The 12,760-nt window shown below is 41.2% G+C and overlaps 1 protein-coding gene across 1 annotated transcript in view; it reads left to right on the top strand.

Annotated features, from left to right (window-relative positions):
- CPLANE1 (ciliogenesis and planar polarity effector complex subunit 1) overlaps positions 1-12,760 on the top strand; it is a 66,079-nt gene that overhangs the window by 20,900 nt on the left and 32,419 nt on the right. Inside the window, exons 16-24 of the mRNA XM_055699030.1 lie at positions 4,045-4,273; positions 4,514-4,647; positions 7,376-7,593; positions 7,915-8,079; positions 9,150-9,288; positions 9,693-9,799; positions 10,967-11,128; positions 11,294-11,402; positions 11,755-12,058. Coding sequence (XP_055555005.1) covers positions 4,045-4,273; positions 4,514-4,647; positions 7,376-7,593; positions 7,915-8,079; positions 9,150-9,288; positions 9,693-9,799; positions 10,967-11,128; positions 11,294-11,402; positions 11,755-12,058 — 1,567 coding nt within the window. The remainder of the gene's footprint in view (positions 1-4,044; positions 4,274-4,513; positions 4,648-7,375; positions 7,594-7,914; positions 8,080-9,149; positions 9,289-9,692; positions 9,800-10,966; positions 11,129-11,293; positions 11,403-11,754; positions 12,059-12,760) is intronic.

The following is a 12,760-nucleotide window of genomic DNA, read 5'->3' as shown; positions in this document are numbered from 1 at the left end:
CCAGCGATACAGCCAGAAGCAGTCTGAGGGACATCAAGAAGGATTAAAGAGCCCTGGGAGCAGCAGTAAGAGACTCTGGAGCACGGATTGTTTTTTATCAGTCCTCCCAGTCAAAGGAAAAGGGTTAGAAAGGACCAGCTGAATCTGACAAATCAAGGCTGTGGGACTGCTGCCACAGCCACGAGTTGGGCTACTTAGACCATGGGACTCACTTTGTGAAACTCTGCTGGCGGCTGATGAGGCTCATCTGATAGAGGAGGGGAAGAGCGTCTGTGATCAAAGGCTGGCCAAGCTGGTGAAAAGGGCTTTTAAAGTAAAGTGGTCAGGGGAGAGGAACCTCAATGTATCCCACTCCTGCCAGTATGGTGTCAGTGCCAGCAAGAGGTGCCCATAGCCCAGAAAGGAATGGCAGAGCAGTGGGAAAGCACCTGAAAAGCAGTACAAGGGAATTCCAGCTGCTTCAGCCAGTAAGCCAGATTGATTGAGGGGCCTGGCTTAAATGCCTCTATGCAAGTACAGGTAGCATGGGAAAGAAGCAAGAGTTAGATGTGTGCATGCCTGCAAAGCTATAATCTAGCTGGCATCATGGAGACATGGTGGGATGCATCAGGATTAAAGGGACAGCAGGGACAGGTGCCATTATAGTGGGATTCTGCTGCAGGCCACCTGACTGGGAAGACCAAGCAGATAAAGCCTTCTGTAGGCAAATAGGAGCCACCTCACATTCACAAGCCCTGGCTGTCATGGGGGACTTCATTCACCCTGACATTTGTTGGAGGGGCGACACAACAGGGCATAGGCAATCCAGGAAGTTCTTGGAATGCACTGATAACTTCCTTTTCAGAGTGATAGAGGAGCCAATGAAGAGAGGTGCTGTGCTGGACCTTGTTCTCATTAACAAGGAGGGGTTGGTGGGGAATGTGAAGCTCAAGGGCAACCTTGGCTGTAGTGACCATGAAATGGAGTTCAAAATTCTTAGGACAGCAAGGAGGGTGTACAGCAAGACCATTACCCTGGACTTCAGGAGAGCAGACTTTTTCTTCTTGAGGGATCTGCTTGGTAGAGCAACCATGGGATAGAGCCCTAGAGGAAAGAGGCGCCCAAGAAAGCTGGTTAATATCCAAGGATCACTCCCTCCAAGCTCAACAGTCGTGTGTCCCAACAAAGATGAAGTTGGGCAAAACCACCAGGAGGCCTGCGTGTATGAAGAAGGAACTCCTGGACAAGACACAAAAAGGAAGCCCTACAGAGCGTGGAAACAAGGCCAGGTAGCCTGGGAAGAATACAGAGAAACTGTCCAAGCAGCCAGAGATCAGGTTAGGAAAGCTAAAGCCCTGACAGAATAAAAGGAAGAATACGAAAAACATGGGTCCTCTTTGGAAGGAAACAGGAGAGCTGGTTACCTGGGACATGCAGAAAGCTTAGGTACTCTGTGACTTTTGTGCCTTGGTCTTTACTCGCAAGTGCTCCAGCCACACCACCCAAGTTGCAGAAGGCAAAGGCAGGGACTGGGAGGATGAAGAGCTGCCAGCTATAGGAGAAGATCAGGTTCGAGACCATCTAAGGAATGTGAAGGTGCACACGTCCATGGGACCTGTTGAGATGCATCTGTGGGTTCTGAGGGAACTGGCAGATGAAGTGGTTAAGCTGCTATCCATTATATTTGAAAAGTCATGACAGTCTGGTGAAGTTACCGTGGACTGGAAAAGGGGAAACATAACCACTGTATTTTAAAAGGGGAATAAGGAAGACCTAGGAAACTACAGGCCTGTCAGTCTTGCCTTAGTGCCTGACAAGATCATGGGGCAGATCCTCCTGGACACTATGTTAAGAGACATGGAAAATAAGGAGGTGATTGGTGACAGCCAACATGTCTTCACTAAGGTAAAGTTGTGCCTGAGAAGTTCGGTGGTCTTCTGTGATGGGGATACAGTGTTGATGGATGAGGGAACAGCGAGTAATGTCATCTGCTTGGACTTGTGCGAATCTTTTGACACTGTCCTGCACAACATCCTTGTCTCTAAACTGGAGAGACGTGGATTTGATGGGTGGGTAAGGAATTGGCTGGGTGGTCGCACTCAAGAAAGTTTCGTGGTTGACAGCTCAATGCCAAGTGGAGACGGGTGATGACTGGCATTCCTCAGGGGTCCATACTGGGACTGGTGCTGTTCACCATCTCTGTTGGCAACACGGACAGTGGGACTGAGTCCACCCTCGGCAAGTTTAATGACACCAAGCTGTGTGGCGTGGTCGACACGCTAGAGGGAAGGGATGCAATCCAGAGGGAGCTTGACAGGCTTGGGAGGTGGGCCTGTGTGAGTTTCATGAAGTTGAAGTAGGCCAAGAGCAAGGTCCCGCATCTGGGTCAGGGCAGTCCCAAGCACAAATACAGGCTGGACAGGGAATGGATTGAGAGCAGCCCTGAGGAGAAGGACTTGAGGGTGCTGCTAGACAAAAAAGCTCCATGTGGGCTGACAACATGTGCTTACAGCCCAGAAAGCCAACTGCATCCTGGGCTGCATCAAAAGAAGCATGGCCAGCAGGATGAGGGAGGCGATTGTGCCCCCGTGCTGCCCTCTGGTGAGACCCCCCTGGAGTACTGTGTTCAGCTCTGGAGCCCCCAGCATGAAAAGGACATGGACCTGTTAGAGCAGGTCCAGAGGAGGGCCACAAAGACTATCAGGGGGCTGGAGCACCCATCCTGTGAAGACGGCTGAGAGAGTTGAGGTTGTTCAGCCTGGAGAAGAGAAGGCTCCAGGAAGACCTTCTAGCAGCCTTCTAGTACCTAAAGGGGCTTGTAAGAAAGATGTGGACTGACTTTTTAATAGGGCCTATAGTGAGAGGACAAGGGGTAATGGTATTAAACTGAATGAGGGTAGATTTAGATTACAGATTAGGAGGAAATTAAGAGACTTAGTGTTAGGGGAGTAACAAAATAATTTGTGACAGGAGATTATTTAGGAGTTGATTTGAAAGTGATATTCCAGAGTATCTTTCCAGGCATCATGAGAGATGAGGAGGAGGGTGGTGAGACACTGGCACAGACTGCCCAGAGAAGCTGTGGATGCCCCATCCCTGGCAGTGTCCAAGGCCAGGCTGGATGGGGCTTTGAGCAGCCCTAGTCTGGTGGAAGGTGTCCCTGCCTGTGCCGGGGGGGTTGGAACCAGGTGATCTTTAAGGTCCCTCACAACCCAGAGGGTTCTGTGTTGATTGTATGATGGATGCATTGACTATTTTTAGTGTTTCTGTGCTATAACATGCACTGGTACATACTTTTTTTTTACAGTCTTTTGGATGTTTTAATTGGACAATTTTTTGGATAAAACTAGCAAAAATAAGACCTTTATTTTAATACTTGCATTAGTCAAATACCCATGCACGTGGTGAGACAGTCTAGGAAAAGTTGCATCACACAAACTGGATTACTGGGATTATTTCCGTAAAGAATGCTGTTGCCTCAACAGTAAACAGAAACTGCAAGAGAAGCAATTAAGTCCTTAGAGGTAATGTTGATCAGCACCTCTCCATGAAAACCAGGAAGTAAAACCTTGGAAAACAAATCTAAACCCTAAGAAACAAGAAGATACTAAACATATCTTCAATTTGTCTTGATACACTCCCTTAAAGTAACGTATTCTTTCTTGGAGAAGTGAGTACACAGTGAGTACAACACACCATGGGTACCCTAGGAAAACTCTTAAGAATACCCATTTATCTCAGGTGTATCCTCTACAATATCCTAAGCATATGTCGCATACTTGCAAACGTTCCATGAGAGTGATTAAATCTTTAAAGTACAAATAACCCACATTTTGCCCATGCTTGCATGTCACACATCATTAAGCAGAAAAATAGTCTACTCTGACGTTACTGTGGTATCATAGCACGAGCTGCATCTGTCTGCTGCAGTTAAACCCCATAGTGTGCCTCTAATAAAGAGCAGTTGTACACTGAAATTAATCCAAAAGCAGTGTGAATGTGTGAGTTCTAGATTATTAATCTGATAGCATGCATATTTATTTAAATTTGGTTTTTTTGTCACAGGCTTATCTGCTCGTATTATTCCACTGCAACACTGTTTGGTTGCCAGAGCTGTCCGGGACCAGAACCTTTCATCTGTGTGGACAGCTAGATATGCTCTTGATTTGTTCTTTATTGGTGGACTCATTCCAGAGGCTGTGTGGTTAACACGCAGACTTGGGAACTGGAAACTGTCTGTTTCAATTGGTATGGCCTACCAGATGTATTGTCAGAATTCTGATGAATTGTCAAGGTAAATTTGAGCTTGGAATTAGTATACTGTATTTTATTACTGATGTTATTTGCATGAAGTTCATTATAAGAAGGCATATCCTTAGCCTCAAAAATTTGTATTCCCAGCCTCCTAGTAGATGTAGGACCTAACATGCTTAGATTAATTATTTTGGTTTAGATATTCATTTAACAGAGCTTCAATAGATTATCTGTGGGTTTTACTTTGTTATTAATGAACAGTTTCTTATTACTCTTTCAGACTGAAAAACACAGAGTGTCACTTGCCATTAAACTTATCACCAATGCAGACTTTTCCTGAAAAGTTACAGTCTTTGTTAGGACAGCCAGTTACTTCTGAAACATCAGGATGTAATAAATACAAGCAGTTTACAGGTACATAAAATTATAAATAATTATGCTTATTTTTCTGTTATTTTACTGCATATTCTGTGTTACACACTGTTATGTATTTAAAAAGAAACAATTACTTCATCTTCTCCAGCATGTGCATTACTGTTATATTGTATTCAAATACTTTAATTTTATAGGGGTTTGGCTTTGGCTTTGATCATTCTAAAAATGGACTGTATTATCAGTCTTGTTGTCTTCATGCGTATCAGCCAAAATCTTAGTTGATGATATTTGATAATAATTTCAGTTTGGAAGAAAACTGAAGCTTCATTCAAGCAAAACAAAACAAAAATATCCTGAAGCAAATGCGAATGTGTTAACAGTATGGACAGTATCATCATACTTAACATTTGTTACATGATGGTGTTTAATTTTTGCGTTTCCTTTCTGTTAAGGGGGAGGGAGTGTTTTCTCATAGCCTGACAGCTCCATGCTCCTAGTTCCAACAGCGAGCAAGGCTTGAGAATATATAGCCACATACACAAACACCCATACACAACACCTGTGTACAGTTGGCCAGACCGATCAACACCTATGCATATACTCAGCACTCACACAAACAGCACCAGCAATCCCATCCCGTTTCCCTCTTTTGCTGGTCAGGATGAAGGTCTGCATATAGATGCATATATGTAAAATGTAGATACCTTCAGTAGCTGGGCTTAGCCCCAGTAATTGAGTCTCCCAGGTTGCTGGCATCTACATATATGAGTCCCCGAAGCCCCAGCCCAACTCCCTTTTCTGGTAGAAACCCACTCATAGATACCCTCTTCCCCCTATGCACGCACTGCCTATGCATCTCGCAGTAGCTGGCCTTAAAAATACAGTTTATCCAGTAGCTGGCTGGTCTGGGATTCTCAGCCTTTCCAGGTGCCCTTAACCTTAGAGACACACATACCGGTGTGTACACTGTCTTTCTTGCAGGTGGTCATGACTCTCTTGGTCCCTACAGTATCCAGATCACCTTGTCTTGCCCTTAGAGAGATACAGTTGTCTCTCCAGCAGTGTGCCACATCTTCACTCGTCCCTCCAGCCACTTTCAGCTCCAGTGGTTTCACCCTTTCAAGCGAGAGGTGCACAGACCCCTAGCTCCCAGGGCACTTGCCTGACTTGATACCTGCTAGCACTCACACGTTCACATACGTAGCCTCCCTCACTTCCTCTGGTTGCTGGCACTGTGGATACATGGGCATTTCTTAACCCATTGTTCCACTCCAGTTGCTGGCACTTGATTTGACTGAACTTCAGTCTCTGCAGTTGCTGGCACCCCAGACACACAGGCTTTCTAGCCTGTGCTCCTCCTCCACTTGCTGGTACAGGCACACGCAATACAGAGTCCCTCACCCAGGAAAATAAACATACTGACAGGGCCTGATGAAGGTGAGGCTGCCACGGCTCCATGCCATACCTTTGGTTTCTTTCTGAAAGATGATGTAATGAGCCTCGCGCAATCCCAGAAAGCTTTTCCTCTGCATCTTACAGTATGTCCTATCCTTCTTGACAGTAACCCATATCAAGCCAAAAAGTACTGGAGAGCTGCTCCCATTGGCTCATCTTGATGGGTTTCGATGTGGACACTGGGGCTAATGGCTCTCCTGGGAAAAGCCTGGACAAGGGCGTTCATTTCTCTGAGTACATAATTTGCTGTTGCATATCTCTGGGCCTGTGGAGGTGACCCATTTATGGACATGATCCAAGTCTCTCGGACTCGCGAGAGAGAGCCTGAATGTTAACTCACTCAGCCCGAGGAGTGTGGCTGCTGAAGCTTGATTCTCCCTCCTGTCAAGTGGCGATTTCATCTTTCGTCTGGTTTTAAGCTACCTTTAAATGCACTTTCTAGGTATTACTCAGGTTCCCCCACCTGCTTTTGCCTCTGTGCTCCTTTGTATGTGCTTATACAGGCGCTTTATTTCATAACTAAATACTTCACTGTTGAAGTTCCCCCAGTTGGCTAGATCCTGTCCTTGTTTACATTTTACAGAAAGTTTACTGGCACTGTCTCTGTGCCTCAGCCTCTTTTTATGTGTTTAGAAACCACATTTCAGGTTTCTGTCAGTAGGTGGATGTTAATTAATCTTTTATCTAAGCCATATCCCAAACATTGTGTAAATTGCTCTTTTGTACTCATTTACAAGGATTTTATTTCAAACAGACATACACACATATATATGCTGCGTATAACAATCTGTAAGGGTGATACGTAGTGTAAAGATCTGGCACACATATTTCAAGGCAAGCAGGAGGAATAGAAATGGAAGTAGATCAGTACAATACTATGTGAATTTCAGGAACCAACTCATGTATGTTAAAGGCCCTGCTACTTCTAGGACTTGAGGAAAAAATGCAATAATATGTAAAAGAGCTCAAACAAATACATTTTCCTTGATCATCATGCTCACTTATAGAACAGTTTTTATAGTCATTATCAACAGTATAACTAGATTATACCTGCCTTATGAGAATGATTTGCCAGAATGTTATGCCAAGCAAATGCATGGCTGAAAAGTTCAGTTCTCAATCTAGAAAGGCAATAGCTTTCCCCTTAATGATACTTAATACTATTTTGCAATGAGAGAATTCTTAAAGCAAGTACAGATTGTGTAGATTGCAATAGACTAATGCAAATTCTGAGAGCGGAGTCTCATAATTTCAGAACAAAGGCCTTGTATTGAGTCAATTGTTTTATTGGTTTCTGTTTAATATTATATAGATCCCATTGAAGAGGAAGATGCACATGTTCTTTATAGTTCAATACAGGAGCTACTGAAAGCAGCTGTTATGACAGATACTGATATTCTCTCAGAACCATTTCAGCTTTTGATGTATTCTGCCAAGGATCTTAGTAGAAAATTGTATGGTTTAGTTCCAGATGGGCTTTATCTTCCAGCACCACCATTATACTGTCCTCAGCCAGCTTACCTCAGTGAAGTAAGTGTGCATGATGGAAGTTTCTTGGATCCTTGTTTGAATGTATTTATGAAATAATGATGATCTTTACTCTGGTTTCATTTCAGCTCACTTTTCTGTCTGTTTTTTCCATGTCCATTCTTAAGTTCGTAAGCTCTACTTAAGTAGCATCATTATGATAAGAAAGTATGTGTGCCTCTGTTTTTTCTATAAAGGATCTAAGCTCTAAAGAAGAAGGGAATTATTCTTAGGAGCAGAAACAACATTTAGGTTAGATTCCTTATTTTATATGTCCTTTGTAATTTTGGGACTTCTTTTTGTCTTGGAATTTGCATTTTTCAGGAAGACTGCAACGACATTCTTTTAAAAATTGAGAGAGAAAGTCGTCAGAAAGTGTCAGGAGTTCTTCAGCGAATTATTTTGCTCTTCCGGGCTGCTCGTTTTTCCTGCCCTGCAGCACAGTGGTATATTGCACAACTGAAGAGGGCAAGAAAAGTTATGCAAAAAGTAAGCATTTAACTTATTTTTTTTGTAACTTGATTACCAGTTGTAAGTGTTACTGACAAAGTCACAGTTGCATTGCAGAAGCATTTACTTTCATCTGGACTTTGATGTCCGGTTTTTTAAATGTCATCTTCTAGGTTTACACTGTGTGTTCTGTTCTTTTTAGAAACCGAAACTTAAAAGACATAGGGTTCCACTTCATAAAGTGTCTTCTTCCATGTGTCTTTCTGTCCCCACTTAATAACATACAAACTCATTTCTTTCTCCACTTGAAAGAAACAAGCTGGTTTCGAATGGGAGCTATAGCTGTTAACCAGAACTGTGTTCCAGATCACTTTGGGTTGAACATGTAACCCAGAATGTGATGCTCACTTCAGGTAAAGTGGTCATCTTAGTGCACAGAGCACAGGACTTTCAAGATCTCGTTCTACTCATGCATTTTGTTTGCACAGAACCAAGCTATGAATATAGTAATTAATATATTTTGTGTAAACTTAGGCTTTTTTTAGGTCATTGTTACACAGCCACTTAAAGAAGGTTGACTTGCTACAGAAGGGGGGGGGGGTGATGGTGCCTTCCTTCAACCCCCCTGCACCAGCAGTCATGCAGTGGTCCAGATCAGGGACTGGTCTGACTGACAGATACTGCCTTCTCTTTGCTCATTGCATGGTCACATGCTTAATGCTGGCATGGGAGGTGATAATACCAACTGAAACAGGGAAGAAAAATAGTCTGCCTTGGTTGACAGCTGCCTGGACTATGTTGGATTAAACTGGTTTCTTAATTGGGATCTTACTTGTTCCTATATTTTGTTGCTCTTGTATTTCATGGTAATCATGAGTATCATAAGTACCATGTAAACAAAAGCATTTTTAGCTTATCAAACATACTCCTTTTCATGAATTTTCAGAACACTGATTTGAAGAAAATGGAAAGCAAGCTTAAGAGAATTTTGCTGATCTTGGCAGTATTCTGGTAATAACTGTGAGGCTGTACATTTAGTAGTGATACATATGAAACTTTTAACTGATTTTTATTTCCATTTTGATTTTTTATCTCTTTATGATCTGTAGATTCGAATGAAAGGATCTCTTCCTTCACTGAGTCCATTCCCAGAGAATTTGCTTCGTTACTCCAGTTTCCGCACTGTTTTCTGTGGATCTACATCTTCTGGAAACTGTCAGTTTGATGATATTACCTGTAAAATTTTAGGTCTGTATGAAATAAAATACAAAAATATAGAGCTGGAGAAAAGAACACATATGAGAATCCACAGATACAAAGAAACTCTTATTAGCTTGAAATAGTATACTGCTGTGTGTGCATAAACACGTCCCCTTTCCACCTTTTCCACGACCGAAACTCTTAATCTGAAAGTTGCTGTGCTGGGTTGTTGTGTGTGTTACGGACTTGTCAGATGTTAAAGAATGTAAACACTAAGTGGGACTAAAAGAGCTCTAGCTGCAGAACACTGTTGAAAACTCAAGAATGAGTAATTTTTTCCTTTAACCACTGTTACCATAATGTTACTTCATTTTTTCTAGCTAAAAATCTCAAGGCATTCTATTTAATTTATATTAAATAGAATCTCTCCATGTTGCATGTTTGTGTTGTAGGTTGGTTCAGAGAGCTATGCGCATTATGTTGGATGTTTCATGTTCGTGAAAGATTATCTGACAACTGTAGGCGGTACCAAACTGCAAGGGAAAATATTAGTCATAAGGTAATTATATTACTGATACAGTAAAGATACATTTTAACTGCATAAAGCTATAAGAAGAATTCTAAAGGCCTGCTGTGTATTGCTGTGAGAACTGTTACTTGCTTAATAGGACAAAATTAGCACAGTGCTATAATGTGCAGTAAGTACCGGATGCTACAGAATAGGGCTGTCCATGTGAACTACATCTTGCTAATAGTATTTCTGTTGAGCTTTTGCTTGGTATTTAACTGAGATAATTGAAGAGATACTGCCAGAAGAGCAATAGTTTCTACACTTGTTGTCTACCTAAGTATTTACTTTTTTTTTTTTTCCAATCAGATAAAGATAATATAGGTGTTACCTGAGCAATGTATATTTAGTGCACCAAATATATTTTTGTGTGTGTGCATTAAATACACATGTTTTTAAGAAAGAATAATGAAAAATAACTAAAATCTAATCATAGTGTTCTACTTAAATCCTCATCAATTGATGTCAGAGGGCAAGGAAGAAAAAGAAACTAATAGTATGTTACTTGTCATGCATTCTGTAACAATACAGATGTTAATTTTTGTCCTATCTATCCTAGCAATTCACCTGTCCTTAGCAAAGGTTGCTTCCTTTTAAAAACAAGTCCAAAATTCCTCTTCACCAGAAATACCAAGCTTCAAATAAACAGGATGGCTCTGTTTAAAATAGTAGAATGTTTTGATTTTTCTGTGCTTTGTGTGACAGTGACAAATGAGATAGAAACCATTGACTGTTTCAAAATGCTCTGGTCCATCCTAAAAGCCTCTAGGCTGGCTTAAATGTCTTGTTCCCAAGAAAGACTTTTTGATCACCTTAAGTCACAGCAAAATTAATTTGCTTCACCTAGTTACAGCCAGTTAGTGAAATCTTTTAAGTTTTACTCTAAATGACTGCAAACAGACTCTTCAGCAGAGTGTTAATGGAATTATTTCCTGAGCTGGTCTTTTTTTTTTTAATGTTGTTGTTGTTGTTATAAGTTACGGTCCATCACAACCCTGATCTGTCTCCTGGCATCGTATACTTCTCTGTTTGGCAGTTAAGAGATACTTACTTTTTGTTACTAGGGAAGCATCATTACAATTTGCAATGTGTGAATAATTTGGCTGAAATATATCGTTCATATCGATTAATGTTTCTATAGCAAAGTGGTTTTTTTAGGATCTGAAGAAGAATGAACATGATGCCTCTGCAGTTGAGCATTGTCTGCAGGCAGTGGAGTGGGCTTGTCGAATGCTTCCTTTCTGCAGGTTCATGAATGTTGAAGAATTAGTTCAAGATGTAATTTTGAGTCTGCTTGGAGAATTACCACCAATGAAAAAGGTAAAAGGCATTAAAACTAGAACAAAAACCAATAGAGATAATCGCAAATACTTCTTCTCCTTGTAAACCCTACTAGGCAGACTTTCTGGTGGTGCAAGTTCTGTTGGAAAGTATACGTGTTACATGCATGTTAGCTACTTGAAAAGATAACTTTATTTTGTGCAGGTGGCAGAGATTTTTGTAAAAGCATTTCCTAATCCTGAAGATGTAAGAGTTCCGCTAAGAGATAAATATCATGGACTTCAGCAGCGACTCAGACACAGTATTATTAAAGGTAATGTGCATCCTTCTTCAGGAAATATTAAATGAACTTTGTTTTTACCCAACGTGCTAACTTGTGACAATGCCATCTTTCATACTGCATGTAAAGCGATTAGTATAGGTTTCAGTTAAATAACTTTTGACAGAGTTTTGTGGCAAATTTTGTATTTTCTTTCTGATACATTTATACCAGTAACAGAGTATCATGACTTCCAGGTTGGTGGTGTTTCTTTATCGCAGTTTCTCTCTGTATTTCTAAATGGCTATATTTTAGGATGATTCGAAGTTTATTCATGTCTCAATTTGAGAGAATAGTTGAAAACTGAGAAGTTCGCATTTAAAATCTCTTGGGTTTCTTTTGATAGGTCCTGAAGGTGAAGAAATGATGTCTGTTGTTATAGAGGCTGCTGAAAAAGTGAGAATGAAGGCCTTGAGACGTGTAATAAGGAACATAGGCCCTATAGAAATTAATATTTGGGAGGCAGCAGAAGAGGGAACAGCAGATGATGAGGAACACTGTTATGACAGATTCTCATTAGGCACTAGTCTAAGCAGAAGCACACTTACTGATCTTGGGAATCCACAGGTATATAGTGACGCTGACACAGCAGATACACTTTCTGATGCTTTGTTTGAAGAAACAAGAGGTCAAACACCTTCACTGCAGAGGTATGAAAAAAATACAGGAAAAAGCTTTCCATGAAAAAAAGAAAAAGAAAAAAGTTGTCTGCTAATGTTCAAGTGATCTTTTCACCAAACAGGATAGTTGTCAAATGAGGAGGAATTACATTTATCAAATGAGGAATTACAAATTTATCAAATCTTAGAAATACCAAATACCAATGTTTCATCAGTTATTATGTGACTAATATGTTATTGAAGTGTAAATAATCAGTTATGACCACATTCATATAGGATACTTCTGAGTTGCTGTCTATGTAAAAACTATGGATTTTGCATTTGATTAATTTGTCACGTTAACATTGTATTGATGTAACTTAGGGGTTTGTTAGTTTCCCATTTTTAACAATAGATAAAGAGTCATAGAATGATTTGGGTTGGAAGGAACCTTAAAGGTGATACAGTTCCAAACCCCTGCCACAGGCAGGGACACCTTCCACCAGCCCAGGTTGCTCAAAGCCCCATCCAGCCTGGCCTTGGACACTGCCAGGGATGGGGCATCCACAGCTTCTCTGGGCAACCTGTGCCAGTGCCTCACCACCCTCACAGTAAAGACTTTCCTCCTAATCTGTAATCTAAATCTACCCTCATTCAGTTTAAAACCATTACCCCTTGTCCTCTCACCATGTTGCATTTATAATTTTTTCATGTAATTGTTCTTTAAATGGATTTTGGTGTTAACTGTACTTA

The sequence above is a fragment of the Falco cherrug genome, chromosome Z, assembly GCF_023634085.1.
Source record: "Falco cherrug isolate bFalChe1 chromosome Z, bFalChe1.pri, whole genome shotgun sequence".
NCBI lineage: Eukaryota > Metazoa > Chordata > Aves > Falconiformes > Falconidae > Falco > Falco cherrug.
Note: the sequence above shows the minus strand (reverse complement) of the source record. Positions and strands in the feature narration are given on the sequence as shown.